The sequence below is a fragment of the Hypomesus nipponensis genome, chromosome 10 (assembly GCF_054491055.1).
Source record: "Hypomesus nipponensis isolate SF chromosome 10, ASM5449105v1, whole genome shotgun sequence".
NCBI lineage: Eukaryota > Metazoa > Chordata > Actinopteri > Osmeriformes > Osmeridae > Hypomesus > Hypomesus nipponensis.
Genome location: NC_140370.1, coordinates 10209043 through 10227500, shown reverse-complemented (window position 1 = coordinate 10227500; position 18458 = coordinate 10209043). Strand labels below are relative to the sequence as shown.

General features: G+C 46.9%; 1 protein-coding gene across 2 annotated transcripts in view; it reads right to left on the bottom strand.

Moving 5' to 3' along the window:
- LOC146271620 (rho GTPase-activating protein 29-like) overlaps positions 1-18310 on the bottom strand; it is a 20666-nt gene extending 2356 nt beyond the window's left edge. The window contains exons 1-19 of one of the 2 annotated variants that reach the window (XM_084708189.1): positions 18145-18310; positions 17327-17710; positions 9569-9712; positions 6595-6691; positions 6306-6378; positions 5917-5977; positions 5085-5234; positions 4754-4818; positions 4554-4664; positions 4378-4458; positions 4011-4169; positions 3655-3792; positions 3273-3448; positions 2241-2413; positions 1588-1716; positions 1366-1464; positions 639-802; positions 289-477; positions 40-177 (exon numbers count right to left, since the gene is read on the bottom strand). In XM_084708189.1, coding sequence (XP_084564315.1) covers positions 40-177; positions 289-477; positions 639-802; positions 1366-1464; positions 1588-1716; positions 2241-2413; positions 3273-3448; positions 3655-3792; positions 4011-4169; positions 4378-4458; positions 4554-4664; positions 4754-4818; positions 5085-5234; positions 5917-5977; positions 6306-6378; positions 6595-6691; positions 9569-9712; positions 17327-17603 — 2424 coding nt within the window. In that variant the 5' untranslated portion in view covers positions 17604-17710; positions 18145-18310. Of the gene's footprint in view, positions 1-39; positions 178-288; positions 478-638; positions 803-1365; positions 1465-1587; positions 1717-2240; positions 2414-3272; positions 3449-3654; positions 3793-4010; positions 4170-4377; positions 4459-4553; positions 4665-4753; positions 4819-5084; positions 5235-5916; positions 5978-6305; positions 6379-6594; positions 6692-6827; positions 6938-9568; positions 9713-17326; positions 17711-18144 lie in introns of those variants that run through there. The other variant, XM_084708190.1, reaches the window with a different exon arrangement.
- Positions 18311-18458: the final 148 nt, after the last annotated feature.

The following is an 18458-nucleotide window of genomic DNA, read 5'->3' as shown; positions in this document are numbered from 1 at the left end:
TGTGCGAGTGTGTGTGTGTGGAATCTGCTTTAAGCCCACCTGTCTCAGGTAGAGCTTGAGCACGTTGCTGATGTCATGGGGGGAGAGGTCAGACAGCTCCACCAGCTCCTTGCCGTTCTCAAATGCCTGACAGAGCTTCTCCACGCGGGACTTGGCCCCGTTAACGCGGTAGATCCCCTTTAGTACAGAGAAACACCATCCACCATGTCCTGTGAGTCCTGGACTGTTTGTACAGTATTCTCTGACGCACTTGAACACGGAAAGTTGGTTCTCTAGGGGCGGCTTTACCTTGATGTTCAGGGCCCTGCTCTCGATTTCGGAGGTGCACTTCTTGATGATGAAGGGGATTCCATCAGGGCTGTTCTTGGCTGCCTGGGCAAAGTCAATACCAAACAGATGTAGTCTGCCCTGCAGCTTCTTATGGCCACACTGGATAGCCAGGGTCTCCAGACACTTCTTATGAACCGCCAGGGAACACTGGACACAGAGACAGAGAGAGGGACAGAGAGAGAGACAGAGAGAGACAGAGAGACAGAGAGAGAGACTGAACGGTCATTTCAAAGCAACGCTGCCTCATGTCACCCCAGGACACCCTGGTGTGGCTGATGTGTTCCTCATGCCCCACAGGGCATGTATACCTCTTCACACTCTGCTCCGTGGAACACCACCAGGCTGTCACACTCCCTGCACTTGGACGGGGCTCTCAGCTTCCTCAGCTTGTGCGTATGGGCTGCCTTGGACATCTGGGCATTCCTGAAGGGTCCTGGGGAGCTGGCCGTCTCAGTCACCATCTCACCTAGACCTGGGAGGCGGGGAGAGAGAGACACGACACTCGAGAATCGGCTGTGGATCGCTGCGTTTTGGTTGACTTAACTGGGTATTTTCTGTCCAAGAGTATCAGGTTACATCTCAGTGAATCAAACCTCGATGAACATACTAACAAAAGAGAGAAGAAAAAACTATATATGTGTGTTTTGTTCATTAGTCACAAAGATTGATGATGGGCTTAGCCGGGAAGTGAGGGCCTTTCCAGATCATGTTGTTTCACACGCATCTACATATTAATGTGCCTTGGAATTAGTGCAAATTGGATTGGTTTTAACACCACAAGCTCCTGATGCCTTGAATAACAAGGAGAAAATAAAAATAACACATTCTCAAACTGGGAGAGGTCAGCTTAGAGACAGGAACTACAGGCCAAGGCCCCGAGCCAAAACCAACATGAACCCCATTTGTGCAGCTGTGCAGGGAGTAAAAACATTCAGTCACAGTGAAAGTCCCCCGCCTCGCCTCGCCCCACCCCGCCCTCACCCACACACGGGCTTCCCTGCTCGCTCTCACACATCCAGACAGCGGTCCGCTCACCATTGTCAGAGGGCGACGGGGGCTCCCTCTCGTCCAGGTCGTCAGCGGAGGACATGGTCCCGGTGGAGGGCGTCCGAGGGAGCCTCCTCTTGAAATCTCCTGTGGAGAGAGAGAGCACACCCACGGCCCCCTCATCAGGCTGGCGTCTGTGACAGCGCGGCCCACGCACCGCAGAAAGTGCAGCGCAAAGCGCAGCCGGTGCTGCAGGAGGGTCCTGCCTACCTGGACTGGCGGTGGGGGAGTCCATGGAGCGAGACTCACTGCTGCCTCCGGCGCTCTCAGAGTCACTGCACATCCCCCCAGCCTGACTACCTGAGGCCCAGGCTCGCAAAGGGGCCTGCCCTTTCAGAGCTGCAGCACAAAAAACACATACCACATACTCATTATTGTATATCTAGTATTCACTAGGACTAGTATTTATACATACAATTAGACAGTATTTTAAAATTAAATACAGAAGATCAAAGACAACTACAGAAGACCAAACCCTTAATTTTGTTGGAAAAACAAGTAACTAATCTACAAATAGTTAAGCCACTGCAAAGTGCAGGGCAGAATATCATTGGATGAGTCTGGAGCTGTGTTGAGTCATCAACCTGTGAACCTGTCTGTTGACCTGAGAGTATATGTGTCACAGCCAGGTTACTCTGTAATCATGCCACCACATGTCTTGGCAGACGTGTTTAGAGTTCGCCTAGCTTGGCCTTCGCCAGCGCTGACAATTATAGAATTTTAATTAGAGTCATTATCAAAGCCTCGAGTATTTCTGGTGTTGCTGAGCGGAACATAAATACTTCACAGGGGAAGTGGGCTGAAAGTCCCTGAATGACGGAAGAGGAAGTTGCAGTTTGACAGTGGAGCTGTCTCTGTGTAACCTTGGATGTCCGTGCTGCTGTTGGACCTCCGCTCTCTGATCCTCCCTGGTGGGGCGTGGGGGGGGCTGTCCACCTCGTCTCCGCTCAGGACGTCGCAGGAGGTGACCGACACCTGCGACAGGTTCCCATGAGAGGAGTGGCTGCTGCCCACTGAGCGCTTGTTGAATGGAAACCTGAGGGAGGCCAGGGAACATGTTGTGAATACACAAAAAGCAAAGCAACCATTTTGGATGATCTTAAATACTTAACGTGTACGAAGACCACAAAATGGGAGAAATATGATATGAAGTGATGGTTCAGGCTGACTGTTGTGACCACAGGCTAGAGGCCAACACATTATCACAGAAAGATATGTGGTCCAATGTGAGGCCCATCGTGTTGGCTAACTCCATTGTGCTGTGTTGAGGAGTGTGTGTGGTCAACTGATAGTTGGCTTGGTTTGATAGGGAGAGTACCAGTCATATGGGACAGTTATAACCCAAGCCAGAATCTCACGCTCACAATCTCCTCAACTGCATTCAGCTTGCACCACAGATATTTCCTGAGGAAGGGCTCAAATTCAACACGCATTCTCTCTCGCTCCCCTACTCATTCCCTCGCTCGCCCTCTCCAACTGTCTCTCTGTTTCTCTCACACTCGAACTCTCTCTCTCTCTTCCTCCCACACTCTGACTCATTGTTGCCCTATTGGAGAAGTCAGCAGGTCTAGTGTAGTGAAGACAGGGAATTTACAGGGAATTTCTAAACCTGCTGAGATAGCGTCACTTTAAAAACAAATAAACAACAAATCAAAGTATAATTGAAAACTTTCAGATAGCGTCAACATGTCTCGTGAAGACGAAACCGGACCTTTGTTTATGAAAAACAGCGGGTCATTGTTAAAGCTTGCCTTCAACAACTTGGCCTCTGGGTTTTATATCGTTCACAAATCTGAAATGTTTATGTTTACGAAAACATACACATTCATTGTCAGTCCTTCTGAAGGGGTAGTCAGGTGAGGGGGGACAGAGCCGGGCTCTGGCAGGAAGCTGACCTGAGGCTTTCTGAGGAGAGAGCCTCCAGGTGCAGGGGCTCTCTGGGCAGGTTGCGGACGAACTGAGCGTATCGCTGTCCGGGCTCGTACAACTTGGCACTCTCGCTCAGGGCCTGGTAGTGGGCAGGGAGGACCGCAGCCTGGGCCTGCTGCATCTGGAACCAGTTCACAGTCACCTGGACACCGAGAGACAGGAAGGGGGGGGGGGGGCGTTGATTCACCAATGGGCTAACAGGGCTTTCCTGTGATGGCACAGACTAACATTCTGTTACCCCACGCGTCACATGACGGGGTTTCTTAGCCTTGGCCCATGACTCATGTCAAGAGAGACCAGTATCAGATGCAGGAACAATGGCCAGAGTCTCCTATTTTGGACACTCACAGCTTTGAGAGTGAGATCACACTGAAAGATGAGCTCCCTGATCTGGGTGAGGATGTCCGTCTTGGCGTTGGCCAGCTCCCTCCTCCTGGTGCTTGCCTCCGCCACACAGGCCCTGTACTGCTCCCGGGCCTCCTCATACTGGACACAGGAGAGAGGCCATGGAGAAAAAACACACACACATCTAGCTGGGCTGTGTTTGCTGTTATACTCAGCACACAAACACACCAACAGACATACACATCCCCTTTCCATTTTCCTTGTCTATTTATATAGACATCAGTCCCGCCTCACTCATGCCTTTATCAGACTCTCCCCCCCCCCCTCCCAGGCCCTTTGTGTCGTTCCCAGACGCCCACCTTCTCCTCCAGCCTCCTCCTCTTCTCCTGCTGCTTGTTCCCAGCGCTGGGCTGCTCCTCCTGGGCCTGGCTGCTGCTGGAGGGCTGAGCCTTCTGGAGCTCCTCTGTCCGCTGGGCCTGCAGCACGCGGGCTTTCCGCACACACACGTCCGCCTCCTGCTGCTCCGCACGGAGAACACACACACACAGGGGTTAGAATGGTAAAGAGTGAGACGGCTCTCTCACACTGCAGGAGCAGAGGGGAAAGGACTATGACCTTGTTTCTACACAAGCAGTCAAAAGACAACACATCGGAAATGTGAAATAGGTTCAGATACGCACTCAGTCCCAGGATGTAGTGCTGTAGTACCGTACTCGATTTTCTCACCATTTTTTTCTGCTCTCGCTGCCATTGTTCCTTAATGTCCTTCCTCAGTTTGTCCAGTTCATTCTTGCGGGCCAGTAGAGGCTGAAGACCAGAGCAAGGAGCAGTGCTTTAAATGAACATTCAAAATGAAGAATCATTCCAAATATAAAGCCTTTCTCAGGTTGTTTCAGTCATACCTGTATAAACTTATTGGTCTGCAGAGCTGTAGCGGTTTGCAGGAGCAGCTGGCTGTACTCAATGTCGTTTTTGAAGGTAGATATATATATGTCTGTGAAGGGCATGAACACCTTTGCGCCACAAGATAGGAAAGAGATGAGTGACACCTTCTTTTCATTTCAGATGAAGCAGTGTGTACCAATATATTACAAAACCCTACCTGTTGACTTGCAAGTGACTTCACAGATTCTGCCATTTTTGCATAACTTTTTGCACATTCAGTGTCTGTAAAAATAAGTATAGGTATCAATGTTGTTTCGGTAGGTTTGAAATGAGTTAATATAACATATGTACAACGTCCATGACAAAGATACAGTAGCTGAATAACTGTACTCTATATGAATGAATGAATGAATGATGTATAAGACAAATATACAATAAGTCTGTATACCATGTCTAGTGTAGTTCTACAAATCGCTTTTATGCATAGGGTTTAGTGGTACAGTATCTCTGTTTGCTGGGGTTAAATCATGTGTGAGCTTGTAGCTCACCTAGAGCCAGCCGTTTCTCCACCCAGGCCAGCAGGTCTTTGGTGTACTTGGACCAGGCCTTGGCATAGAGCAGAGCTGACTCCACCCCACTGTCGTTCTTCAGCAGGGTCAGGTCCACCTCCTCCTCCAGAGACAGCGCCGCCTCTGGACCTGGTCGTGGGAGAACAGGGGAGCACATGGACGGCAGTTAGTTAAACATCATCATGTTTGAGTGCTCTCTGATACGGAGGAGTCGTTTCAAATGAGGAACAGAGAGAATGAGGGTGTCCAAGAGGATATGAAAGTGCCATGCAGTCAGCTAGCTAGGCTCCCAGGAAACACTGTCGGTTTGCCAGTCCTGGCTATAGGAGTGAGAATCTCATCAGATTTGGCTATCAGGAAGTGGTGCACGTAAATGGCACGTAAACATCACACGGCTTGGAGCCTTTGCGTGCACGGCCCTGTCATAAAGCCATCCAGCAGCCTGCCGCGCACCTCTCCCAGCTGCCTGCCATCTGATTCAACACACACACACACACACACATGTTTCCCATCTCCCACGGAACTACTTCTAAACAGGCAAAGAATGTCAGCCATTCGGAGGCAGAGGAGAAAAAAAGACCACACTATGAAAACTGCAGCAGAAATAACAGGGGTCTCAACGCGGTTAAGGGAGGGACCACTTGAGGCATGTGAGGGGCCACAGAGATAAATGATTTGTGCGCTGGTTAGCTGACACTAAAGCCCTGGGCTACTAGCTGTTTAACTAGTTGAATAACTGCCATTTGTAATCATTACGTTCATTCCATTCCAATGTTTTGTGTTCCTAGTGGCTTGCGGTGCAGTCACTCACCTGCAAGGTCATGTTTCTCTGGAGCGTACCCTCCAGAACCTGCAGACAGATTCTCAAAAGACTGTGAAAAGGATGAGAAGCACATTACGACAGACAGCATGGAACCCCCCAAAAGAATAATTACAGAGTGGATTCTGAACATATGCTTAATGTTACAAGGAGAGAAGATTAAAAAGCTCTCACAGTATCAAGTCTGAACACCACACACCCACAAGGGGAAAGGAGGACTTTCTGAGGGTTTTCTTTGAAAGTAGAGGCTTTGTCTAATATGATCAGCCCCCCCCCCCCAGGCCCCTCCCCTCACACTGACCAATTCAAGAACTAAAGAGGTGTGTGTATGTGTGTATGTGTGTGTGTGTATGTGTGTGTGTGTGTTTGTGCAGTCTCACCCTGGTCCTCCTGGTGTGGGGGAGCCCCAAACCTGGGCCACTGTCCACATCTCCCATAAGGAAATCAGACACTCTGAAGGGATCAAACACATACAGGCTAGCCTCAACATCTGATGAATAGCTGTCAGCATCTGAACAGTACCAACACTGCTCTTACAGATACAGACATTGACATATCGTGTCATTCCAAAAATAGGTCTGGCATTGTTGGTCTGGTCAACTACACTAATTGTTTTACCAGAGAGCTAAAAGTCAACAGTGTTGAAAGGTACAGTAGGATTATACTCACACATTGCCAAACGTGAATGCCAAAGTGTCAATGGATGTGTATATCTCGCTGAATATAGCGTTCTTGCTTTCTTGGTTTACTTCCTTGAAGTTAACGCCTGTTCCGAGTGATAAAACCACAAACCCCATTCAGAAAGAGCAAGCACTCAACAACAACAGTTCTAGAACAATTCTCTGTGTGTCTCTAAAGAACTAAAAATAATATCAGGGAATGTCATTTTTAATAAAACTCACATTTGTATAATTTATTTACCACTCTCCATTGATGTTAAATACTGCACGTATTTTTACATAACTTCACAACTTCCTTGTTTGTCTTCGAGAATATGTCTACGTATATTGAGAAAACGCTTCTTGCAGTTCAGCAGTGGAAACAAGGTTTCGATAAACTAAAGTTAGACAAAATTTAAAAAGTGCTGACACTAAAAAGCCAATACAAACAGAAAGCTGATGTTCAAAGTGGTATCGATAGGCATGTTCCTCATGAAGGGACCTTATACCATTGCCAAATGCCACAAAAACAGGCTCACCAAGTATTACTGGCATTAAAATTACACCTTTCTCTTCTGCCTCATTTTAATCCAGAAAAGGACTTTGAGAGAATGATGTTAAACACATTCTTCTTTAATCCAGTGGCAATTTAATTCTCTAGATCATCCGTTTGGTTCCATTCAGGTCACAAGCTTCGTGGGCTTAGACAAAGTTCTTTCACAAAGAATTTCAAAAACTAACATGTCCAAATGTTTTGACGATTCTTCGAAATGACAGGCCCAATTTCTGTACAGGAGCTTTCTTTCACAGGAAATGGTTTAGTCGGCTAGAGGACATTTGCGAAAGGCAATCAGAGGAACTCTAGACAGGCAAAGAAATCCGACTTTGCAGAGAGCTTCCTGTCTCCTTGCCACAGGAAACACTCACACAGCTTGAGCTCCTCGACAACCAAGTCAACAGAGTCAACGTTCAGACAGACACTTCAAGATTCACCCTCCATCCACTTCACCAAGCCCCCCAACTGTCTGCGGCATTGCCTCTTGACACCAACCTGCATTTGTGGAAACTGCAGCTAGGCTGCCCCCGACTCAAAGTCACTCCCACAGAACATCTTTTTAGATTTCCAATTTGTCTTCCTGAGACGAGATGACACCAAACGCAATCTTCAACTTCAATGGACTCCTGAATGTCCAGTCACCTTAGTGTAGACGGGGGAGACGGGGGAGGACACGCCCTGCCTGTCAGGAACCCCAGCTGGACCCCAGGAGTGAGAGTGAGAAGAGATAGAGACGAGGCTCCCACCGCACGCCTCCCTATTCCTGAATGCTAGAGAGCCACTCTGAGGCCTGGCTGCAGGAGAGCTGGCTTCTTCCTCAGGACATCCTGTGCTCCCACAACAATGATCCCAGCTCTGCCCCCCCCCCCCCCAAACCCAACCCCCCCCCCCCCCTTGTCACAACCCAAATATGGGAACTGCATCATTCAAGCACCATTCAAGCACAGAAGCCATAGTTTATTCACACCGAGTCCTCTGTGGGACAGTAAATGTTTCGAGTGAGTCCCCAACATGTGTGGCAGCTGTGCAATCTGTCACTCTGTCTTGATCTACTTTCAGTGACAGGTGTGGGTGGTTTGATATTGTGAAGCCTGATCACATGTGACAGGTATCCGGTAACTTTAAACTAGTGTTTTTCTTCGAGCAAACAAATAGCTAGCAGAGTAGGCAAAGAAAGGGGTTCATGAAAGGGAGAGCAGATTGATTGCAGTAAATAAATACACACTGACAGATGCCAGCATCTCCCCCCGATGAAGGGGGCGTGAGGGGAAAGAATTTCAATAACTTGAGAAAGTTGACACTTTTATTGCACTACCCTGGAGATTTTAAGACAAGGGGGTGGGGTGCGGGGTGGGGACGTTCATGGAACGTGACCAGGAAAGAAACCTGTGTCTGATTTGGGCCTGCCAGAGTCTGCGGGGATCAGATGTGGAGGGCATAGAAAGAGAATAGGCAACAATAGCCTTTAGCTTCACGTCTTGCAGCACTCTGAGGTAAACATCTCTGAATTCTCAGCACACATGGTTGTCTAAAGCTGTGGCCTAAACATGGTAAAGCTTGTAGGTACACCCTTTGGAATGGAGTTTCAGTAGATAACATCTACATATCATTAAAAATGGCTGCTTACATGGTCTAAAAACAGCTTCGTTTTCATCCTGTAAGGCCTGGCACCTTGCCAAGTCCCCAGGTGTCATACTGAAATACTGGTTTTCTGTACTTCTGAGGACAGGCGCAGGATGGAAGTGTGGGGTGATAACCCACCCCCTAGTGGCCAAGAATGCCATTGTATTGATGTAGGTTGGAATGAAAAGATATGGACAGAGAAAAAAATCTTGTCTTGCCAGTTGCATCACTGGCTGGACTTGTGTCCTTTCAACAGAGGAGCTTGTTACTCACAATAGAGTTTTGGTGTCCTTTTTGCATTCTCAGAATTGTTTAAACACCTCTCACATGGTAAACTTCAGACTAACCCCTAAAGGGTTTGACAAGATACAGAGGTGAAGAACCAGGCAGTCCACACTTTAGACTGACTGTTGAACGTGAGTCAAGCTGGGTAAACGTGAAGCCATAAGGCCCCATAGCAGACATATGGAATGCAAATTACAGCAATGTTAGGCCCACACTCTGGAGATTCTTGTTCCCAGGCCAAGTGAGGAATAACCCCCACAGCGGATCACATTTCTGGCAGATGAGCTTGTGAGTTGGGATTCTTCTAGTTTATATTCATTCAGGAGACTGGAATGGATTCCTTTGTTGAACCAGATAATAATCACATCTCACACTGAGCCCTTGGAGCAACAGGATGAGGTGCCAACTCTAGTAGAAGGACCATCCGTTTCACTCGCCGAACAGTCTCTGAAACATCGTACAACTGCAGGGGCAAAACAAAGTTGAACAACAGCCAATAGAAAGTAATCCTCTGACTGACCTTTGACCTTAGCTATGACAGTGCCAGCCGCCCCGAGGATGTCCACAGAGTTCAGGGTCTGGTGTTTGCTGATGACAGCCTTGAGGACTCGGAGCAGCTCACCTAGGCGCTCTTTGACCAGCTGCTGTAGACCTTCCTGGGTTTCTGAAAGCAGATGAAGAGGTCAAAGTGTCAAGTCAAACCAATCTCATAGCCATGCTAAACAATAAACCAAAAGAAAACACTGGCAAAAAGGTGCTACAGCTCAAAAGGTGAGGAATTTGGCCGCCAGTCCACATTTTGACTAATCTATAAGTTGAATCAGAGCTATGACATGACCCACGTAGACACTTATTAGTGTCCCCTGGCTTCAAGAATACTTCACATTCCTTTACTTAACCCAGACAGACAGATCACCGACATAAGTAGTTGTCAGATGCAGGTATCTTGCATCTCTGAGAAGAGGTTATGCAAGCAGCACTGGAGGAAATAAAAGCAGTTGTGGTTGACGGAAACTTCAAGGCCCAGCATCTGATGCAACTGCAGTGTTCCCATTTAGTCACCACTGAATATGTCAACAACAAAAAGGATATGCCTATATCTACAGACAACTACTGAGCGAGACACTATACTTAGACTGTAATGCCCACCATCACCATGCTACATTGGCATGGGCTCAATTGCAGAATAAAGATACACTTTGGTATGGTCAGAAATTTCTATTAAAGTTGAAATAGCGAACATACAAATACAAATTCAGGAAGGGACCAAGTCTTTCATCAAATAAACTAGGAAGCAAAGTTATTTAACCATGCAACTAAGGAACACAGGGAACCTGTTCTAGTTCTTCTTTTGACTGGTGACAAAAAAAGAAGCTAACTGCAAAAAGAGAAGCACGCCAATGTGTTCATAAAATCCTTGCGGTTAACTTGCCTCGGTCACGTGACAGAGCATGCTCTGTCTCTCTCAGTTTGCTATGAGAGGTATGCCTCCCCTGCAGTCTCGCCAGCTAGCTGATACAGAGTGAGGAGAAACAGGTCTAAAAGAGGAAGGAGGCTGGCTTTCCTCTTGGCGGGGAGTAATCAGTAGTAGGGCTACGGCTTGGCGCTAGACAATAAGGTGAGTTCATGTCTCACCCACTGTTTTGGAAGCACGATAAAACAACAGTCATCTATTTTTTAAGACTGTAAAGTTGTGCCAAGAGGATGAGATGAGAGGCTGGATTTATTGGAAAGTTAAGGGAATTGCAGGGGGAGTGAAAATAAAAGCCAGCCTGTGTGTGTGTGTGGGTGTGCGTGTGTGTGTGTGTGTGTATTCCAAAACCATCCACCCAAACATGACCACACCCCTTCTCCCCATGTCATTTTTAAGAGCAGAAACACTACCTTATCAAAGTTCACCCATCAACAGAGGAACCTATTGTATATCATTTTAATTCAATATCAAACTCCTCCAGTTTGAAGTGCTCACCGTTCAGATATCATTTCTGCGACTCAACCTTCTCGTATTGTGGGCACGTTTCTGGGAGAACGTCATTTCCCCTTGTCTGTTCTATGTCCCTTTATTGTAAAAACACGTCATTGGATGATCTCCCATTAAGATCTGAGGCCTGTCTGAGGTAGGTGCACATGTGACCCTGGCCCGCTCCAGGATTACAGGCTTACACAGGCAGGGCCCATGGAGCAGGGGTCTAGCCTGGAGGGCTGCCCCTGGGGGCAAGGTCCATGACCCTGCCACTCACACTTTGATGTCTGCCTCCTTATGAACACCCAACAATAGGCCCTCGTTAAGCACAAACCCCTGTTTTACCCTGCCTTTTAATTTATGTCCAGCTGGATACTTAGGGCTTGCCCACAAGTGTTTGAAGCCTTTCACATCAACGAACTGTGTAGGTTTACATTAGCATATAGGACTTAATGATGGACCCACATCCGAATGGCATTTTGAATGACAACAGTGGGTCATGACGAGTGACGGTCAAATAAAGAATTCCTATCACAGCTGCAGTGTGGAATCACCCATTTCCCCTTTCGAAATGAAGACACGTTTTATTCAAGCTATTGTTTCGGTAAGACTGAATGAAGAGGATTCAGAGGGTGTTGGGAAACAACTAGTTCTAAGAGAAGAACTGACAGGTCTTACGACTTGGGTGTGATTCCTTCATTTATGCCGTATCCCTTCCCCTTTCACCTAGACAGAGTACTGTATGCGGAGAAAGAATTAGGTAAGATAAGTTACAATTAGGTAAGATAAGTTAGAGATTCAAATACTGGATGGGAATTTGAACAGCACAAGAGAGAGGTAATATGGTCCCGAAGAAAACAGAGGCACAATGTTTCATATGATTATAATCACCAATCGTTTCAACTGTTTAGATCTAGCAAAACGCTCAGTAGAGCACAAGACAGCAGGGGGAACAGTCAAATCAGTAGTGACTAGACTCATTGTCACCCCGCCCTTAATAACATGCTATCCAAGGCCCTACTGTAAATTGGTACTGTCACAACAATGGCATCAAAAGATCACTGGAAATGTGTCCACGATGATGGGGGCCTCGCAGTTGTGGGGTCACCTCAGATGAGGGTTAGGCTACAACATATTGTTTAAAGGAAGACCCCCTGCCAACTCCACCACAGCTAAAGGCCCCCTTGTCTTTCTCTGCGGGAAGGGACGGTCGGGCCTCCTAGCCACGCTTCACGCTCAGTCTGCTCCGTGTTTGTTTCCCCCCCAAGATCACACCATGGCCCCTGGCCCCGCCCCTCCCTCAGCGCCTTGAACCCCTGGACACTTTCAACGAGGGTCCAACAAAGAGCTGAACTATACTGTACCAGAAAAGGGGCCAGGCCAATCTTATCTTTACAGGTCCTACACTTGAGGCGCGAGCCTGTTGTCCCGTAACGCTCAGCTTGAGGACAGGCTAAAGTCAACGCTCCCCTCAGATGGGATCCCAGGGGGCTGCAGGCGGTAGAACAACAGCCAATCAACTGGCATGTCGGAACACGTATCCAGTTGACATGAAACTAGACTTACCAGTAATGCGTGGCGACTCACTTCCAGAAAAAGAGCCGCGGGGCTTTGCTGACACCGGTGAGACATCCCTACCTCCTGCATGAAGCCTGCTGCTGCTTCCCTGACTGGATCCCTCTGGGAGGAGAAGCCCCTCACTCCCACGCTCAGCGGCTGGGTTGGTGGGATCTGATTGCCTCCAGACCTGTATCCATCCACCTCATTCCTGGTCAGTGACACGTAGCAACAGCAACAACAAAAACGGACGACTTGTGAAAGGAATATTCACAATAAGCCATCTCTAGTAGGTATTGACCTCTGTCAACCTGATCTATAACAGGTGGAATTGTTTGGTCAGGAGCCCATCTCCAAACAGTCGTTTCCTCTCCTGTCCAAACAAATGCAGTTTAGCTAGGTGTCGCCTTGGTGCGCTCATGTTTGACCTTGTTTGGAAACTGAGACAGAGACCCCTCCACACATGACAAGGACCGTCAATAAGTACCTGCTACAAACCAGCTACCAGCGCCCTGTGCTGGACTGTTAAACAGTCCAAAGGTTTTCCCTTCCAATACATGAATGTCTGACACCACCTCTGGCACAAATCAGACCAGAATCTGACAAGAGTACCAACGACTTCATAAACAAAAGAGGGCTATGTTGATAGTGTAGAGGCCTTTAATCGTTACACCTTTACGTGGTTAAGTTAAGAACCAAAGTGTGTAGGCTATAGCTAGTAATAACAAATTGAGGAGAACAGATTGAGAGATCTGGCTCAGACAGTATCTAGACGATTACAATTCTTGAGTCTTCATATTGAGGAGATCAGCATCTGTGCACACAGGCTCTCCCTTTTACAGGTTTACAGTCACTTCCAGGGATGGGTCCCGAAGCTTGCTCTCTATAGGCCTATCCGCCCCTTGCTGTGACCAATCTCCAGAGCCAAGATTCTGGGCCCATAATCGTAAATCCCCACCTCAGGAAACACGCCCAACCACAGGCTCACTCTGAAACATCCCTCGGCATCACAGGGAAAGTTACTGGCCCACAAATCTTTCCTGTCTTTCTCTTAAGAGAAGCAAGCCATTAAACCATTATACGTGAGGCCTAGGCCTTTTCTTTCAGTTAAAAGCACCACCTGCAGCTATTTGTAGGGTGGTCACTTAAGCGGGCAGTGGGGTTTCTGGAGGGGGATGAGGGGGGGGGGGGTGAGGAATGGGATGTAGCCCAAAAACATGTCATATCAAACAGTTACGGCAGGGCTTGTCCTTCTAATAAAGGTTGTGAAGAATTAAGTCATCTTCAGACCAAAGTGTGAGAAAGAACAATACAACTGAACTGGAGAAGTGCCAGATCTTATCAGTGTCACGATGACACAGGCTGGGGAAAAGAATTCAAGATATTTCAAATGAACCGAGGACATGAGCGTCTTGAACATGACATTGCTTTAACCTGGTCTGGCATTTTCAGGTTCTTTTGTCAACATTGTGAAAGATCAAAACTAGGCATAGGCTTAATCTGAGCCAAAACTAACTAGACATGTTGTTGTGTCAACTATGCCCTATATATTTTGTGCAAATAGTGTATAAACCACTGAGTGAGATATTTGCCTAGCCCTGCAAATGTAAATGATAGTGTTGGTGCGAAGCCCTGTTGGTTCTACCTGATATGAGCTAGCTACGCTTCGTGTCCCTGAGTGTAGGAGCAGAAAGCCCTAGGAGGCCAGATCACTGACCTACTGTTGGAATGTGGATATCAATCAATGCATTTCTCAATCACGCTGACATAGGTAAGGAATTCACTTGGCTTAATCACATCATAATTTACAATATTGTTTAAGCAGTAAGTAAGCAGTTTTCTACACATGATGAATAATGGGTGGGGATGATATTAAATTCTGTTAAGATTCAAGTTAAATCACAGAAAAAATATTGAAACAGGAATAGGGCTAGAAAAACCTCAAATTTTGTCCGTTGGAACTAACTCAAATAGACAACTACAGTATAACAGTGGCTTAGCTTATCATGTCCCAGTATGACAGAGTTACAATTACAATACAAGTCAGTTAGAGTCATCTCTTTTCTTAAACCTTTCACTCTAGGGGGGTTTTAGTAACCATTCTCTGAAACGCAATACGCTAGAAAGGTTATGCCAAAATGTTACTGAGACAAAATAAACCAAAACAAAGCATTTTGAATCAAAGTGAAGGCATCAAAAATGATGAAAATACAACGAAAATTAAAATGCCAGGAGTGGTAGGCGTCTCACACCTACCATCAGTCATTTGAAGGTGCTACAGCTACAAGTGAACATTTGTTCGAAAGGAATGTAGAGCATGCAGGAGAGAGGGGGGATGGGAGGGGGAGAGCAGCCTGTCTGTGTGGAAGACTCTTTTCATCCCCATCAAAACCATTCGATGTCTTTTCAAAGCCACAGAGCTCCACGTTGCTACAGTGGATCAAATACCCCTTCTGAACACTATGACTCCATTACGCCACGCCGGGGATGCCGGAAGAAAAGGGTTCCCAACTACGGGTAAGGCTGTTTGTATTGGGTAAACGAGTCCTGAAAGAAAAAGGTCAAATCACTAAAGGTATTGGCCTTGATGGAGTTCTAGTGAATGAAAGTATCAATTGTGTGATCTTCAACGGTGAGAGAGATGTGGTCGAGAAAGGCCAGGTGGTCAACAATGCCGCGTGCTTGTGGGACAAGAAGGAGACTAGCTTGGAACAAGTGTGACTGGGGACAGAAGGTCATCTGATCGGTCACTAGACCCACATTCCTCTCCTGGAGTTGCATTAATGAATAGACCAGCGCCAAATGGTCAGGATGGTGCACCATCCCTACAGTGTGGCTGTGACAATCTACCCCACTGATCTGACCTGTGGAACTCATAGGGGAAGCCCTGTGGGAGGAATGGATGTGGTGAGTCAGACTGGAGCCTATTTTGCAGTCACTGATACGATCCCCCAGTGAGCTTCAGCCTGTGTGTGTGTGTGCGTGCGTAGGCCAGTTACAGGCTGCAGGGAAGGGGGGGGGGGGATAAGCACCACCTCAGCTAATGCACACTCCTCCACAAGAGTTGTGAGAATAGAAAACCCTGCCTCCCGCTAAAAAAAAAGAAAGAAAAAAGAAAAACATCTTGCTTTTACTGGAATTGAAACTTTGCTATGGATCCTTAGGAAACGCCTGTCTTTCAGTGAACTGCCGAGTGCACCTTTCACACCATCCTCCAGTGACAAACCTGTTGAAAATATGAAAAGAATAACACAAGAGGTGCCATGTGCCTTCCTCCCCTCATCCTCCCACTGTCCATGCCCCTTTCATTTCTTCTCCAGCCACATGGAACCATGCTGCTTTCTGCTTGTTTGGCCTCAGGACCGAGAACGCTGACACATGCTGCTCATCACTCATCAGCAGAGTATGAACAGGCTCCCCATGGCTAGAAAGGAATTCCGATTGAAGAGTATGGCTTTTGAACAGTACCTCAGTATGCAAACATGTAAAACACAGAATAAAGACAGGGTTAGGTTTGTCATTAGGATTTCTGTTATGCTCGTGGGCATGTTTGTTTCATGTGTGTTAGCCTTTCGCAGAGAGCTACTGTAGGTCAACACAGTTCATTGTTTGCCATGCTTTTTCTGGCCCAAGCTAACCTAAGTGACCAACACAGACCATAACAAAGAGGCCATTAATCCAATCCAATTACGGTCCCACCCGTTCACACAAAAAAAAGTGGACAAGGTCGAGACCTTCTGGGAATAAGAGATATTCCAAACACCAATGACACATTAAAGAACGTCTGATTTGTTTGGCTTAACCATCAATCAGGACATAGCTATCTAGAACTAAATGTGCTGTCTAGACCTGTAAGTGACAGAAGGGAATGACCACCTCGGTCTGACTCAGGGAATCTCAACAAGCTCCCTCATTACCTATTTCCATCAGTCCGTTACCCAGAGTGGAGTCTCAATGGGCTCTGAGACACCTGGCTTTAGTTTAAACCTACCAATTTGAGATGTGCGGGAAATATGAAAAAGGTGAAGTACAGAAAACTGAAATGTCTGCTCTAATACCACAAAGATAGATAAGAAATGTATGAAAATGAGGTATAGCCTCGATTTTGACATGCTCTAGCTTGAATAATGATTAGGCCTAGGCCCTAGGCCTACAGATAGTAAAACAATAACACCATGTTTTTCAGAAAACAAACAGCCAAAGGGCACCATAGAGGCCACGTATGATGATCCCATATGTATTTGGGATGAAGCCATCCTTCCTTGTCAAGGTTTTCTGTGGCAGCTCAGTGTAACACACAGCACAACACAAGTTGGGGTTCTTCCAAGGCACTCCTACAACGAGGGACATACACACTCCTCCACTCAGACCAAGTGGAATAACAACCTTCTCTCATTCAACATTCACAGTGCTGGGGCAGTGTGTGTGTGTGTGTGTGTGTGTGTGTGTGTGTGTGTGTGTGTGTGTGTGTGGGGGGGTACATGTCAGTGACCTAGAGGACAGAGTGTGTGTGGAGGTGTCAGCAGAGAGGCCGTCAACCCCTCTCTAAACGGACACTCAACAGGATGTAGTCTGGCTGGCACGGCATAAACACAGGAACACGGCTTGGGTTCACGCTCAGTCTCTGCACTCACACAAGCAGTTTCTTGGAGGGCTTGCGCGTAGTGGGCACTGTCCATCATCTTGTATCTTTCACATGTAACCACCGATCTTTCAAAAAGATCAACAATCACCATATTTGAAGAGATACCAACTCACCTTTTGAATGAAATGCTTCTTTGAGGTTGAGCAAGACATCTGCAAACTTGCGCACATCGTTTACCAGCTGCATGACATAGTCCGGGTCCACCCCTGGGGCACCCAAGACATGTTGCTCCAGCCCCATACTAATGAGAGGGTTGGAGTTCCTGGAGCTGCGACCCATGTCCCAGGTCTTAGTGGAGCCAGCCGACAGAGACCCAGTGTGGGGGTTAGAGAGGTGTGACGGACCCTGGGGCCGCTTAATCCCTCCGCTGCTGCTGCTCTTCCGTAACATACCAGCGGCAAAGTGCTGCAGCCAGACCCGGACACACTACCCAGAGTGCACCAGGTCGTGCTAGCCCCTGAGATCACTCTCCTGCAGCTGTCCCAGGATGGCTGGCTCTGTCATAAAGGAGAGAGAGATGAGAGCATTGTAGATCAAATGCATTTTATAACAGTTTAATAGCGAGTTATGATTTTATGATAATATAGTAACTGTAACAAACTAGAAGTTCAAACTATATTGATGGGTTTAGCGTTAAAGTGTAATACAAAAGTTAAACAAAGCTGTTAACAACTTTTCTAACACCACATTTTTTTCTGAATGACATAAAAGATAACATAACGACAGACTGAATTTACTCTGTGCCCCTTAATTGCCGAACGTATGTAATTGTTCAAGTTTTTTTATAAACTAAACTAAACATTTTCGCTACAAAATAAAGATTGCCTATGTATTCGAACGGACAGATCCCTAGCGTTGAGACTGCCTAGCTGGCATACCATGTCTCTCGAACAAACATCTATCTCAAAGAAGAAAACAAATAAAAACTCACCTGCTTTGTAGTTTATTGACATTGCAACGCCATTATGAGAAAATCGATCATTATATATCCTGCGTGTTTCAAATATACATAGTATGGCAACAGAATGGGCTTGGTTGTCTAAAATAACATGTCACTTTACTCGCTCGACAGAGAGAAGTTCTCTACGATCCTCTCGGTACAATCACCGTTTACTATACCCGACGGTCTTCTGTCACGTGACCGTGCCGACAACTTTTGACTGGCTATCTCTCTCTACTCACTAGATGGATTCGGATGGATTCGAATTTAGATGCAAGAATGTGGATGTAACGCAACATTGTCAA